We start from the raw sequence: 15931 nt of genomic DNA on the forward strand, positions 1-15931 counted from the left end.
GCACCTGTTACTAGGTGCTGGCCCCCCTGGGTGCCGAAGTGTATATTTATATGCTTATATTCTATACATTTACTCTGTACGGCCGCACTGCTTGTTTTTGGCTATATACCCTCCCTGATTGTACTCAGAGGAGACAACAGCATGTCGTCCGCAAAAAGCAAGGGTGCCAAGGCACAGGCTTACTTTGCAACCTGTACCTCATGCGCGGCTATGCTACCGGCAGGTTCCACCTAGTGTGCAATGCTCGGCCCCTGTGACACTCACTCAGCCGGAGCCTTTGCCACTGGTGGCACAGGTGGAACCACCTGCTGCCACTGTCCAGGTGACAGGGACGGAGTTTGCAGTATTTGCTGATTAACTGTCTGAGAGTATGGATAAATGGTCTGCTAAGATACTAGAAGCCTTGCAGTCCAGACCGGTAACACAGGCCCCGGGCACTGTTGAATCATTGACCCCAGGCCCCCCTCGGTTGGAGCAGCAAAGTGCTCCTGGGGCGACTCATAGGTCCCACGGTGAGGTCTCCGACACGGACCGCAGTCCCAGACCGCCTAAGCGGGCTCGCTGGGAGCTTCCCTCGACTTCATCACACTGCTCAGGGTCTCAGCAGGAGGACTCTCTAGAGGATGAAGCGGAGGTGGCAGATCAGGACTCTGATCCTGACGCCGCTCTCAACCTGGATACACCTGAAGGGGACGCCATAGTAAATGACCTTATAGCGTCCATCAATCATGTGTTGGATCTTTCTCCCCCAGCTCCTCCGATTGAGGAGTCAGCTTCTCAGCAGGAGAAATTCCATTTTAGGTTTCCCAAACGTACAATGAATGCGTTTCTGGATCACTCCGACTTCAGAGATACAGTCCAGAAACACCGAGCTTTTCCAGATAAGCGCTTTTCTAAGCGCCTTAAGGACACACGTTATCCCTTCCCCCCTGACGTAGTCAAGGGTTGGGCTCAGTGTCCCAAGGTGGATCCTCCAGTCTCTAGACTGGCGGCTAGATCCATAGTTGCAGTGGCAGATGGTGCATCACTCAAGGATGCCACTGACAGGCAGATAGAGCTCCTGATGAAATCCATCTATGAAGCTATCGGCGCGTCCTTTGCTCCGGCATTCGCAGCCGTATGGGCACTCCAAGCTATCTCAGCTTGTCAGTCTGAGATTAATGCAGTCACACGTGCCTCTACTCCGCAGGTTGTGTCCTTAACATCTCAGGCGTCGGCGTTTGCGTCCTACGCCATGAATGCTGTCCTGGACTCTGCGAGCCGTACGGCGGTAGCATCCGCCAATTCGGTGGCAGTCCGCAGGGCCATGTGGCTACGTGAATGGAAGGCAGACTCTGCTTCCAAAAAGTTCTTAACCGGTTTGCCATTTTCTGGCGACCGCCTGTTTGGCGAGCGATTGGATGAAATCATTAAACAATCCAAGGGAAAGGACTCATCCTTACCCCAGTCCAAACCAAACAGACCTCAACAACGGAAGGTACAATCGAGGTTTCGGTCCTTTCGGCCCGCGGGCAGGTCTCAATTCTCCTCGTCCAACAGGCCACAGAAGGGTCAGAGGAACTCCGATGCATGGCGGTCTAAGTCACGTCCTAAGAAGAACGCCGGAGGAACCGCTCCCAAAGCGGCCTCCTCATGACTTTCGGCCTCCTCAAACCGCATCCTCGGTCGGTGGCAGGCTCTCCCGCTTCTGCGACGCCTGGTTGCCACATGTCCAAGACCGATGGGTGCGAGACATTTTGTCTCACGGTTACAGGATAGAGTTCAGCTCTCGTCCTCTGAATCGTTTCTTCAGAACATCTCCTCCCCCCGAGCGATCAGATGCTCTTCTTCAGGCGGTGAGCACTCTGAAGGCAGAAGGAGTGGTGATCCCTGTTCCCCTTCAGCAACGGGGTCACGGTTTTTACTCCAACTTGTTTGTGGTGACAAAAAAGGACGGATCTTTCCGTCCCGTTCTGGACCTAAAACTGCTCAACAGACACGTGAAAACCAGGCGGTTCCGGATGGAATCTCTCCGCTCCGTCATCGCCTCAATGTCCCAAGGAGACTTCCTAGCATCAATCGACATCAAGGATGCTTATCTCCACGTGCCGATTGCACCAGAGTATTAGCGCTTCCTGCGTTTCGCCATCGGGGACGAACACCTTCAGTTCGTGGCACTGCCTTTCGGCCTGGCGACAGCCCCACGGGTCTTCACCAAGGTCATGGCAACAGTGGTAGCAGTCCTACACTCTCAGGGACACTCGGTGATCCCTTACTTAGACGATCTGCTTGTCAAGGCCCCCTCTCAGGTGGCATGCCAACACAGCCTGAATATTGCTCTGGAGACTCTCCAGAGATTCGGGTGGATCATCAATTTCCCAAAGTCAAAACTGACACCGGCCCAATCACTGACATATCTCGGCATGGAGTTTCATACTCTCTCAGCGATAGTGAAGCTTCCGCTGGACAAACAGCGTTCACTACAGACAGGGGTGCAATCTCTCCTTCGAGTCCAGTCGCGCCCCTTGAGGCGCCTCATGCACTTCCTAGGGAAGATGGTGGCAGCAATGGAGGCAGTTCCTTTTGCGCAGTTTCATCTGCGTCCACTTCAATGGGACATTCTCCGCAAATGGGACAGGAAGTCAACGTCCCTCGACAGGAACGTCGCCCTTTCTCGGGCAGCCAAGGCCTCCCTTCAGTGGTGGCTTCTTCCCACTTCGTTGTCGAAGGGGAAATCCTTCCTACCCCCATCCTGGGCGGTGGTCACGACGGACGCGAGTCTGTCAGGGTGGGGAGCGGTCTTTCTCCACCACAGGGCTCAGGGTACCTGGACTCAGCCAGAGTCCTCCCTTCAGATCAATGTTCTGGAGATACGGGCAGTGTATCTAGCCCTAAAGGCGTTCCAGCCGTGGCTGGAAGGCAGGCAGATCCGAATTCAGTCGGACAACGCCACGGCGGTGGCATACATCAACCACCAAGGCGGCACACGCAGTCGGCAAGCCTTCCAGGAAGTCCGGCGGATTCTGCTGTGGGTGGAAGCCACAGCCTCCACCATCTCCGCAGTTCACATCCCGGGCGGAGAAAACTGGGAAGCAGACTTTCTCAGTCACCAGGGCATGGACGCAGGGGAATGGTCTCTTCACCCGGACGTGTTTCAAGAGATCTGTTGCCGCTGGGGGAAGCCGGACGCCGACCAAATGACGTCCCGGCACAACAACAAAGTCCCGGCATTCATGGCACGTTCTCAAGATCACAGAGCTCTGGCGGCAGACGCATTAGTTCAGGATTGGTCGCAGTTTCAACTGCCTTATGTATTTCCTCCTCTGGCACTGCTGCCCAGAGTGTTACGCAAGATCAGGTCCGACTGCCGCCGCGCCATCCTCGTCGCTCCAGACTGGCCGAGGCGGTCGTGGTACCCGGATCTGTGGCATCTCACGGTGGGCCAACCGTGGGCACTACCAGACCGACCAGACTTGCTGTCTCAAGGGCCATTTTTCCATCTGAATTCTGCGGCCCTCAGCCTGACTGTGTGGCCATTGAGTCCTGGATCCTAGCGTGTTCAGGGTTATCTCAAGAGGTCATTGCCACTATGAGACAGGCCAGGAAACCAACTTCCGCCAAGATCTACCACAGGACGTGGAGGATCTTCTTATCCTGGTGCTCTGATCAGGGTTTTACTCCCTGGCCATTTGCCTTGCCCACTTTTCTGTCCTTCCTTCAATCCGGAATGGAAAAGGGTTTGTCTCTCGGCTCCCTTAAGGGACAAGTCTCGGCGCTCTCTGTGTTTTTTCAAAAGCGCCTAGCCAGGCTTCCACAGGTACGCACGTTCCTGCAGGGGGTTTGCCACATAGTCCCTCCTTACAAGCGTCCGCTAGAACCCTGGGATCTGAACAGGGTGCTAACTGCTCTTCAGAAACCACCTTTCGAGCCAATGAGGGATATTTCTCTTTCACGCCTTTCGCAGAAAGTGGTCTTCCTAGTGGCAGTCACATCACTTTGGAGAGTGTCTGAGCTAGCAGCGCTGTCATGCAAAGCCCCCTTCCTGGTGTTTCACCAGGACAAGGTGGTTCTGCGTCCGGTTCCAGAATTTCTCCCTAAGGTGGTATCCCCTTTTCATCTCAATCAGGATATCTCCTTACCTTCTTTTTGTCCTCATCCAGTTCACCAATGTGAAAAGGATTTGCACTTGTTAGATCTGGTGAGAGCACTCAGACTCTACATTTCTCGTACGGCGCCCCTGCGCCGCTCGGATGCGCTCTTTGTCCTTGTCGCTGGCCAGCGTAAAGGGTCGCAGGCTTCCAAGTCAACCTTGGCTCGGTGGATCAAGGAACCAATTCTTGAAGCCTACCGTTCTTCTGGGCTTCCGGTTCCCTCAGGGCTGAAGGCCCATTCTACCAGAGCCGTGGGTGCGTCCTGGGCTTTGCGGCACCAGGCTACGGCTCAGCAGGTGTGTCAGGCGGCTACCTGGTCGAGTCTGCACACTTTCACGAAACACTATCAGGTGCATACCTATGCTTCGGCAGATGCCAGCCTAGGTAGGAGAGTCCTTTAGGCGGCGGTTGCCCACCTGTAGGAAGGGGCCGTTTTACGGCTCTATTACCGAGGTATTCTTTTACCCACCCAGGGACTGCTTTTGGACGTCCCAATTGTCTGGGTCTCCCAATGGAGCGACAAAGAAGAAGGGAATTTTGTTTACTTACCGTAAATTCCTTTTCTTCTAGCTCCAATTGGGAGACCCAGCACCCGCCCCTGTTCCCTTCGGGCTGTTGTTCTTTTGTGTACACATGTTGTTCATGTTGAATGGTTTTCAGTTCTCCGAACATCCTTCGGATTGAATTTACCTTAGACCAATTTATAAGTTTCCTCCTTCCTGCTTTTGCACCAAAACTGAGGAGCCCGTGATGCACGGGGGGGGTGTATAGGCAGAAGGGGAGGGGTTTACACTTTTAAGTGTAATACTTTGTGTGGCCTCCGGAGGCAGAAGCTATACACCCAATTGTCTGGGTCTCCCAATTGGAGCTAGAAGAAAAGGAATTTACGGTAAGTAAACAAAATTCCCTTCTTCTGGTGGCCATAACTTCTCTCAGGAGAGTCTCTGATTTGGCTGCGCTCTCTTCGGAGTCACCCTTTTTGGTTTTTCACCAAGACAAGGTGGTTTTCCGTCTGACTCCGGACTTTCTCCCTAAGGTGGTGTCTCCTTTCCACCTTAACCAGGACATTTCATTGCCTTCCCTTTGTCCGGCCCCTGTGCATCGCTTTGAGAAAGCGTTGCATACTTTGGATTTGGTGCGGGCGCTCCGGATCTATGTGTCACGCACCGCCGCTCTTAGGCGGTGCACCTCTCTTTTTGTGCTAACCACGGGTCAGCGCAAGGGTCTCTCGGCTTCTAAACCGACCCTAGCTCGTTGGATTAGGTCGGCCATATCCGATGCCTACCAATGTTCTCAGGTGCCTCCACCGCCGGGGATTAGGGCGCACTCTACCAGAGCTGTCGGCGCCTGTTGGGCTTTCAGGCACCAGGCTACGGCTCAGCAGGTCTGTCAGGCTGCCACTTGGTCTAGTCTGCACACCTTTTCGAAGTACTACCAAGTGCATGCTCATGCTTCGGCAGATGCGAGCTTGGGCAGACGCATCCTTCAGGTGGCTGTCGCCCATTTGTGAAGTTAGGTTTTGCCTACTTCTCAGTTTCTGTTTATTTCCCACCCATGGACTGCTTTGAGACGTCCCATGGTCTGGGTCTCCCATAAGGAACGATGAAGAAAAAGAAAATTTTGTTTACTTACCGTTAATACTTTTTCTTATAGTTCCGACATGGGAGACCCAGCACCCTCCCTGTTGCCTGCCCTGTTGGCAGTTCTTGTTCCGTGTGTTTTCACCGGCTGTTGTTGTAGACAGAGGTTCCGGTTATTCCGGGTTTTACTCTCTCTACTTGTGGGTGGATGTCCTCCTTCAGCTTTTGCACTAAACTGGTTGGATTTGTCATCCAAGGGGTGTATATGCTCGGAGGGAGGAGCTACACTTTTGGTGTAGTACTTTGTGTGTCCTCCGGAGGCAGAAGCTATACACCCATGGTCTGGGTCTCCCATGTCGGAACTATAAGAAAAAGAATTTACGGTAAGTAAACAAAATTCTCTTTATTTTTATCTTTTCTTCACCACCCAATGAATGGTTCAGTGTGATCACCACACCTTTTAAATAATTTCCTTGAGGCGGTCTAGGTTCCAAGATGGGATCTTTTTTTTTTTTTTTGTTTTGGGTGGGGGTTCCACTGTTTAGGCATCTTGGTGTCCACTGTCTCTATTTCAGCCAATTTTGCATTCCAAAACTCTAATGGCACTCTTTCCCTTCTGAACTCTAATGTGCGCCCAAACAGTAGTTTTCCACTACATGTGGAGTATCTGCCCACTAAGGAGAAATGAAACAACAAATCTTATACATGGTCCTTTTCTTCCTGTTACACTCGTGAAAATGCAAAATTTCGATTAACGCAGTATCTTTGTGGGGAAAAGGTACAATTTATTATTTTCTCCTTCCGTATTGCTGAAATTGCTGTGAAGCATCTGATGTGTTAATAAACTTCTTGGATGTGGTTTTGAGCAGTCTGATGGGGATGCACTTAAAACTGTTTTTTGCTTTTGTTCTGTCTCAAATTCATTTCAAATGTGATGTGGTCACTAAAAAACAATTGGTCATAGATGTATGCCTCCTGGATGATTGCTTGTTCAGTAAAAATCATATTTTATACCTTCGATCTTCCAGACTATGGGGTCTATGCTGCCCGGAAGATAAGACTGCCTCCGGTCCTCATTATATGCTTCAGAGCCTGGAAGATTGAAGCATTGTATCTACTCTAAAATGCTATCAGTAAAAAAAGGTCAGCTCAGGGACTAAAACATAAGCCATCATACAGCCCCATATCCTGAAAAATGAAAGTTTCTCTGACGCCTCATTGGGGGACACAGGACCATGAGTGTTATGCTGCCTATCCATAGGAGGACAAGTAGATGCAAAAGCATAGCTCCTCCTGTGCAGTATATACCCCCTGGCCGGGCCAGGCAGCCTCAGTTTTAGCTTAGTGTCTGTAGGAGGCACTTCCTTTCAAGGTTTATTATTTTTTGAGGGCGACTGTTTCCTTTTGGGACCGATCTCCCACTACCATCAACGGGCGGGAACGTGGAGTGTCGCCTCCACGTACCCCCTCCTGCGACGCTGGATCCTGGGCTGGACGACTGGTTCCACAGACACCGGTTTTCCAGAGCCCAAGGCAGAGGCACAATTCCTCAGCCCCTCTTTGCGGGCTCTGAGTTGAACATGGCACCTGTGTGACCGGACACAGCAAGCTGACTCTGCTATTTCCACTGCCTGGACTGAAGCAGTGTTTAAGGTGAGATCCCCCCTGACTGGTTTCCCAGACAAAGGGAGAAAGGACTGTGCAGGGAAGGCTCCCAGGACTGCTCAATTTACAGTGTTTATTATGAGAAAGTCCCTTGCTGATTGCAAGGAGGGGAGCCCCAGGGATCCTGAACACAGTGTTAACTTTTCTGTAGCTCGCTGACTGGAGGAAAGTCCCTCGCTGTTTGCAGAAAGTCCTGCACAGATAATTTACCAGTTGCAGGGGGAGGGCCCAGAGCTCAGGAACTCACGCTGTTTATTTGTTCTGTTTATTTGTTCTAGCAGAAAAGCCGGCAGAGATAACCACCAGTGACAAGCTGTGTGATGACTGGAGGGAGAGGGAGGAAAACTGTCAGAAGCACCCTTCCCGCCGTTTTTTACTACCCACAGCAGGGGGGGGCACACGGACTTCTTCTTCGCGCTCTTTTAGCGCTAAGCCCCGCCCCCCGCGGCCGCGATAAGCCCCGCCCCTCCAGGAAAGCATGCGTAGATCTCCACAGAGCTTACTCCAGGGCCATCGGCTGATTCTGGTGAGGTGCTTGCTTCACTTGTAGCTCTGCTGACCATTGCTCCCCCTCCTGGCATACTCCTATTAGGAACATGCAGAATTCTAAGGGCACTAAGAGTGCTAAGGCCCACATAGTCTATTATTCAGCCTGCACTGCCTGCCACGCTGAGTTACCACGTAAACACACCTCTTCTCTCTGTGAGTCCTGTGCCCCTAAAGCCCCCCAAGATCCCCCTGCCACCACCGCCGCAACCGTCAGCCCAGAGACTAGGGCTCCCAGCCCACCGGAATGGGCACAGTTTCTGTCCCAATCCATGGAAAAACTGTCACAGAACCTGATTCTGGCTATGCAATGTCGTCCTCCACACCCATCTGGGCCCCTGGACGGAACGCAGCCTGAGGATACCCCTATGGAGGATCCTTCTGAGGTAATCCGGGCACATGCTTCACCGGTTGCAGGGATCAGGAAAAGAGCACACGGCCGGGTGTCTCCAGCACTTTCTCATGGCCCCCAGGGCTCTCCCTCTGGAGCACACAGGGCAGGCTCTCAAAACATGCTCCATGACTTCTGAAGAGCTGGAGGAGGGAGATTGCTGTTTGTACCAGGAGGATTCCTTGTTTTCATCCTCCCCAGATGATCAAACTGCAATAGACTCCCTTATAGCAGCAATCAACCAAACTCTGCATGTGGAGGATCCCCCATCCACTACCACGGACCATGCGGTCTCCTTTAAGAGGGCAAGGAAACCCTACAAGGTTTTCGCTGATCACCCAGAGTTTCTATCCTCACAAAGCAAAGGGAGAAGCCTGACAGGCACTTCGGTAACCGAAAACTCATGGAGTCCCGGTACCCTTTTGCCTCACCTGCCCCTAAGGGCTGGGCCGATCCGCCCTCAGTCGACCTTCCCGGTCTCCCGCCTTACCACAAAGACGCTCCTGTCTTTACCCGATGGTTCCTCCATCAAGGACCCGACAGACAGGTGGAGCACCTCGCCCGCTCTGCTTTTGAGGCTATGGGTTCCTCCCTCTCGCCCTCCTTTGCCTCTGTGTGGGTCGCAAAGGCGATCTCAGTCTGGGCAGAATCCCTTAACAATTCGCTTGAGGAATCCCAGTTCACTCATACCTTCACAGAGGTAACGGCTCAAATTGTCGCTGCGGCGCAGTACCTCATGCAGCCCTCCATGGACGCTGCTACCTGCGCAGCGTTTGCCGCCTCAAATACCATAGCCATCCGTAGAGCTCTCTGGCTCCGACAATGGCGAGCGGACTCTGCCTCCAAGAAGTCTCTCACGGGCCTTCCCTTTTTTCCAGACCGATTTTGTCCAGACGTTCGCCAAACAATCTCATTTCTGACGCCACGGGAGGAAAGAGTACCTCCCTCCCCCAGCTGAAGTCCAGGACGTCCTTCACCAGACGTCCACAGTCCTCGTTCCGCTCCTTTCGGAACTGATTTGGTTGGTCGACATCCCGTGCTGTCCCCGCCACCAGTCGCGGACTACGCAGGGACCGACCTCAGCCCTCCCCGAAACACACTTCGTCATGGCAGCCTAGACCAAAACAGTCCAGGACTAGGGAGACTCAGCCACGACGTTTTCCCCCCTCATGACTCCTTTTGGCGCCCCGGAAAACACACTCATTGTAGGAGGTCGACTGCAGCTCTTTTCAACACATCTGGGCTGCCGCCTGAGACGAGAAATGGGTGCGAAACCTTGTGTCTTCCGGTTACCGCATAGAACCGACTCGGGGTTCGGGTACGAAATTCTTTCTCTCAAACCCCCCAAAGACTCAAAAACGACGCAAAGCTTTTTTCTCAGCAATCCACTCGCTCCAAACAGCAGGAGTGATACCTGTCCCAGACGACGAGAAGTTCGGGGGGTTTTATTCCAACCTCTTTGTGGTTCCCAAAAAGGATGGGTCATTTCGACCCAACCTGGACCTCAAACACCTAAACAAACATGTGCATGTACGGAGATTCAGAATGGAGTCCCTAAGGTCCATTATTGCATCCATGGTCGAAGGGGAATTCCTCGCCTCCATAGATATCAAGGACGCGTACCTGCACATACCCATCGCCCCAGATCACCAAAAGTTCCTCCGCTTCGCAGTTCAGGACTCTCACTTCAATTCGTAGCTCTACCCTTTGGCCTTGCCACCGCACCAAGGGTCTTCACCAAAGTCATGGCGGCCGCCATGAGCGTCCTTCTTGCCAGGGGAGTAATCGTTCTCCATTACTTGGACGACCTCCTCATCAAGGCCCCCTCCTTCCGCGACTGCTCAACCAGCGTACAGATCACTGTGGACACCCTATCCCGCTTAGGGTGGCTAGTGAATCTAGAGAAATCCTCCCCGATCCCATCACGATCCATCACCTTTCTGGGCATGTCCCTGGACACCCGTCTCGGCTTGATCTTTCTCCCTCAGGATAAGGCGATTGCTCTGCAACGAGTGGTACGCTGCCTTCTACATCCTCCGTCTTGCTCCATTCGATTCAGCATGAAAGTGTTCGGCAGGATGGTGGCGGCTATGGAAGCAGTACCCTTTGCTCAACTGCACCTCCGCCCACTGCAGCTAGCCCTTCTAGCGGCCTGGGAAAAGAGCCCCTTCTCCCTGGACAGACATCTTCACCTGACGCCTTCAGTCAGGTACGCACTCCGCTGGTGGCTTCGGTCTTCATCCCTATCGAAGGGGAGATCTTTTCTCCCAGTGAACTGGCTGGTCCTGACCACGGACGCCAGCCTCCTAGGCTGGGGAGCAGTGTACCAGCACCACACTGCTCAAGGACGTTGGACGCCCCAGGAGTCTTCCCTACCCATAAACATCCTGGAAATCAGCGCGATCTTCCTCGCGCTCAGGGCGTTCTGCCCTCTGCTAGCGGGTCGTCAGATTCGAGTCCAATCGGACAATGCAACAGCTGTAGCCTATATCAATCGGCAGGGGGGCACCCGCAGCAAAGCGGCTTATCTCGAGGCCCACAAGATCCTCAGCTGGGCCGAATCGACGGGATCAGTGATATCAGTGGTACACATACCGGGGGTAGAGAACTGGGCATCAGACTTTCTAAGTCGCCAAGGCCTGGCCGCCGGAGAATGGTCTCTCCACCCAGATGTGTTTCTACACATCTGCACTCGCTGGGGCACACCAGATGTGGACCTAATGGCCTCGAGGTTGAATGCAAAGGTACCCGCGTTCATAGCCAGGTCACGCGACTCGCAGTCCATCGGCGCGGATGGTCTAGTCTGCTCCCGGCACCACTTCCGACTGCCTTACATCTTTCCACCTCTACCCCTGCTGCCGCGGGTAATCAGGAAGATCAAGGCAGAGGGAGTCCCGGTGATACTGATAGCACCGGACTGGCCCAGGCGCGCATGGTACGCAGAATTAGTACAAATGCTCACAGACGCACCGTGGCGCCTTCCAGACATCCCAGACTTGCTGACCCAAGGGCCCATTTCCCATCAGAACTCCAGAGCCCTGAAGCTGACGGCATGGCCATTGAGACCTGGGTACTAACAAGAGCGGGATTCTCCCACACAGTTATCTCCACCATGATCAGCGCCCGAAAGCCTGCTTCATCCCGCATTTACCACCGTACGTGGAAAATCTTCCTTTCATGGTGCAGGGAAACTAACGTCCAGCCTATGCCTCTGGCCATCCCCAGAATTCTCGACTTTCTACAGTCTGGCTTGCAAGCGGGGTTGGCTCTCAGTACCCTTAAAGGGCAGGTCTCAGCGCTCTCAATCTTCTACCAATGCCACCTGGCTCAAAAACCGCAAGTCAAGACCTTCCTCGAGGGCGTTTCCCATCTAGTTCCCCCGTACAAACGGACGCTGGACCCATGGGACCTCAACCTCGTTCTGGACGGTCTCTAGAGGTCTCTCTTTGAACCCCTCAAGGAATCCTCCCTTGCTCTGCTGTCCTGGAAGGTAACATTCCTGGTGGCAATTACGTCCATCAGATGGGTTCCGTAGCTAGCAGCACTCTCTTGCCGCGAGACTTTTCTGATCTTTCACCAGGAGAAGGTGGTTCTGCGCACCCTTCCGGTTTCCTTCCAAAGGTTCTTACCCCGTGTCATTTGAACGAGGACATTGTTCTGCCTTCCTTTTGTCCACACCCAGTTCATAGGGTGGAAAGGTCTCTGCATTCGTTAGACCTCGTCAGAGCTCTCAGATATTACATATCCAGGACAGCTCCCTTTAGGAAAACAGTTCGTCATTCCTGAGGGGCCTAAGAAGGGACAGGCAGCTTCAAAGGCGACTCTGGCTTGTTGGATTCGCTCTGCGATCCAGGAAGTCTACCGCTTGCAACTCAAGCCCATTTCAAGTGGGCTGCGAGCTCATTCCACGCGAGCAGTTGGCGCTTCGTGGGCCATTCGGCATCAGGCTTCAGTGGAACAGGTGTGTAAGGCTGCGACCTGGTCTAGCCTACATACGTTTTCAAAGCATTACAGAGTCCATACCCAGGTTTCAACTGAGGCAAATCTGGGTAGGAAAATTCTGCAAACGGCAGTAGAGCACCTCTCTCAGTAGGCGCTCCAGGCTGTCTGGGACTGGTTCCTAGTCCTTGGGTTGTGTTGTCTTCTTTTATGTTTCCCACCCATAGACTGCTTTAGGACGTCCCATGCTCCTGTGTCCCCCAATGAGGTGTCAGAGAAAAACGGATTTTTGTGTACTCACCGTAAAATCGTTTTCTCTTAGCCATCATTGGGGGACGCAGCACCCACCCTGTTGCCCTGTTGGGCCTTGGTTCTCTCAGTACCTTATTTGGTTATGACTCTTCTTTTCTCATGTTCCTCTGAGAAGTTTTTACTGTTTTTTTTCCTACTGCTTGTGTACTAAAACTGAGGCTGCCTGGCCCGGCCAGGTGATGTGTACTGCAGAGGAGGAGCTATGCTTTTGCATCTACTTAGTGTCCTCCTATGGATAGGCAGCAGAACACCCATGGTCCTGTGTCCCCCAATGATGGCTAAGAGAAAACGATTTTACGGTGAGTACACAAAAATCCGTTTGTTAGGCCTAAGCCACGCGGCATGAAAATCGGTGCGAGTGGAGTGTGATAAAAAATCGCATTCCACTCGGACCAATATTAGCCTGTGTGTCAGCGCACATGAGCGATTTTTATTTTTTTTCAGCCCTAATCGGACCGAGAAAATCGCAGCATGCGATGGAATGTGATCATTGTGTCTCTTGCACCCATTCAAGTGACTGGGGCGAGAGAAAAATCGCACTGCACTTAAGGTACACCGGTGTACTGCGACTGCAGTGCGAGAATGGCAATAGCCAGCAACGGAGGAGAGAGGGAGATAAATCCCCCCCCTCCCCTCCTCAGTGCCGGCCCATTCCCCGCAGCTGAGGTCTGCTCGCATGGTCGGACCTCAGTCGCAGGCACACTCGGCTCTGCTGTACTGCCAGCGTGAGCCGAGTGTCATTCGAGGGGATCGCAGGAATCCCTGTGTGGCCCCAGCCTTATGGGTCACGGAAAAAAGCAACAAAAGCGACAGTTTTTGTGCAAATTGGTTTGTCTTGCCTTTTCTGTAGCGAACTGACTGATTTATTATACCAATTTGGCAATTTTGTGTAGCTATGTCTTGTTTGCTTCTTTTTTTTATTGTAAAAATACAAAAGCCAGCTTACCCCAGTCAGTTGTCCGGTTAGATGGCATGTAGTCTCAGGAGTATCCGGATGCAGGAGGGAAGAGTGGAAGCACACCCAGAAATAAAGATAAAAAATAAGGGTTGTTCATCCAGCGTATCACTCCAATAAGTGGTCTGGTGAATTAAAATCTAAACTTTTTTTATTTTAGCAGAATAAAAAAGCCATCTTGCGTGTGTCTGACAAAGTATCTTTAGATCTTAGCTTCAGACAATGCGTTTTGATGTGCTTGACGTCTTCATCATGGATCAGGGCGTCTCGGTGGTTAGCACTACAGCCTTGAAGCGCTGGGGTCCTGGGTTCATATCCCACCGAGGACACCATCTGCAAGGAGTTTGTATGTTCTCCCTGTGTTTGTGTACGTTTCCTCCAGGTTCTCCGATTTCCTCCCACACTCCAAAGACCTACTGATAGGGAATTTAGATTGAGCCCCAATGGGGACAGTGTTCCTGATGTACCGTATTTTTCGGACTATAAGACACACCGGACTAGAAGACGCACCCTGGTTTTAGAGGAGGAAAATAGGAAAATAAAACTTTAAGCAAAAAAATGTGGTCATGACAAACTGTTATGGGGCAAGGATCTGCTGCTGACACTGTTATGGGGGGTAATGTCCCCAAATTCTCTACTAAGGTACCCCATCCTGGTAATGATCCTCCTGCCTTGTATATGATCCTGCTCATATACCCCCATCCTATTGATATACCCTCCATCCATCCTGCTCATATACCCCCATCCTGTTCATATACCCCCATCCATCCTGCTCATATACTCCCATCCTGTTCATATACCCCCATCCTGTTCATATACCCCCCATCCATCCTGTTCATATACCCCCCATCCATCCTGTTCATATACCCCCCATCCATCCTGTTCATATACCCCCCATCCATCCTGTTCATATACCCCCCATCCATCCTGTTCATATACCCCCCATCCATCCTGTTCATATACCCCCCATCCATCCTGTTCATATACCCCCCATCCATCCTGTTCATATACCCCCCATCCATCCTGTTCATATACCCCCCATCCATCCTGTTCATATACCCCCCCATCCTGTTCATATACCCCCCATCCATCCTGTTCATATGCCCCCCATCCATCCTGTTCATATACCCCCCCATCCTGTTCATATACCCCCCCATCCTGTTCATATACCCCCCATCCATCCTGTTCATATACCCCCCATCCATCCTGTTCATATACCCCCCCCATCCTGTTCATATACCCCCCATCCATCCTGCTCATATACTCCCATCCTGCTATATGCCCCCATCGTGCTCATATACCATCCTGGTATATGGCCTGTATCCTATAGCATAGAGAAAAAAAAACAAACGTTTATACTCACCTTTTCCTCACTCCCTCCAGCACCGATCATCTTCCTCTCAGCGGCAATGACCTGTGTGTGTGGAGCCGTTCCCCTGCAGCACGAGATGTCTTCCTGTCTGTGCTGATCAGCACAGATCAGTTGACCGGCACAGACAGGAAGACATCGCGTGCTGCAGGGGAACAGCTCCACACACGGGGACGGGTGAGTGCACTGATTCACTGCACCCCGTGCTAATGATGACGCGCGGGGAGCAGTGAATACAGCCGCACATGATCACTCCAGGCTGTAATTGCCAGGGGTGATCATGTGGACCGGCTCTTTACTATGCGCGCGTCCCCGCTCGTCCTCCCGCCCACCTGTCAGCGCCGGCTTCTGCGCTGACAGATGGGCGGGAGGATGGGCGTGCATATGTAATGAGCGGGTCCACATGGTCACAGCAGGCTGCTACAGCCTGCTCGTGCCCCTGATGACCCACTCCACCGCAGCACCTCATTCCCTGCAGCCACAGTCAGACCATAAGACGCACCCCCAACTTTCCCCCAACATCTCGGGGAAAAAAGTGCGTCTTATGGTCCGAAAAATACGGTATGTAAAGTGCTGTGGAATATGTTAGCGCTATGTAAAAATAAAGATATATTTATTATTTTATTTATTTAAGACGTCAAAACGCATTGTTTACATCACCTGAAAGTTAGATGTGTCAAAGTGGACTTTCACTTTGTTGAAACTTAACTAACTTTCTTCCTCTCCAATAAGTCACGTCAAATGTTTTAACACAATGAATTCCGGCTGTATTTTCTTGTAGTCGGCTCTGTGGAAGTCCTTGTCCAGCAGTTTGGCCAGATGTTATCAAATTGCCATATTTTAACACCATGAAGCCCAAGAAACAATATAGACGACGGTTACGAGAAGAGTTCTCCTTGTGAGTCTGTTTTCTATGAAAAGCATTTGCAGTCTTGTAAAAGCTAGATCTTGCTGTGCTTTCAGTGTTTCATCAAAATGGGAAATTTTAGACTGTGTTGTAATCAATTTAGTTCACTCATTTTTTTTTATGTTGTCCTTCTGTTA

General features: G+C 52.0%; 1 protein-coding gene across 1 annotated transcript in view; it reads left to right on the top strand.

Moving 5' to 3' along the window:
- CDK12 (cyclin dependent kinase 12) overlaps nt 1–15931 on the top strand; it is a 125367-nt gene that overhangs the window by 85696 nt on the left and 23740 nt on the right. Inside the window, exon 10 of the mRNA XM_075350127.1 lies at nt 15669–15785. Within this exon, the coding sequence (XP_075206242.1) occupies nt 15669–15785 (117 nt within the window). The remainder of the gene's footprint in view (nt 1–15668; nt 15786–15931) is intronic.

This window comes from Anomaloglossus baeobatrachus, chromosome 5 (assembly GCF_048569485.1).
Source record: "Anomaloglossus baeobatrachus isolate aAnoBae1 chromosome 5, aAnoBae1.hap1, whole genome shotgun sequence".
In the NCBI taxonomy this organism is placed as follows: domain Eukaryota; kingdom Metazoa; phylum Chordata; class Amphibia; order Anura; family Aromobatidae; genus Anomaloglossus; species Anomaloglossus baeobatrachus.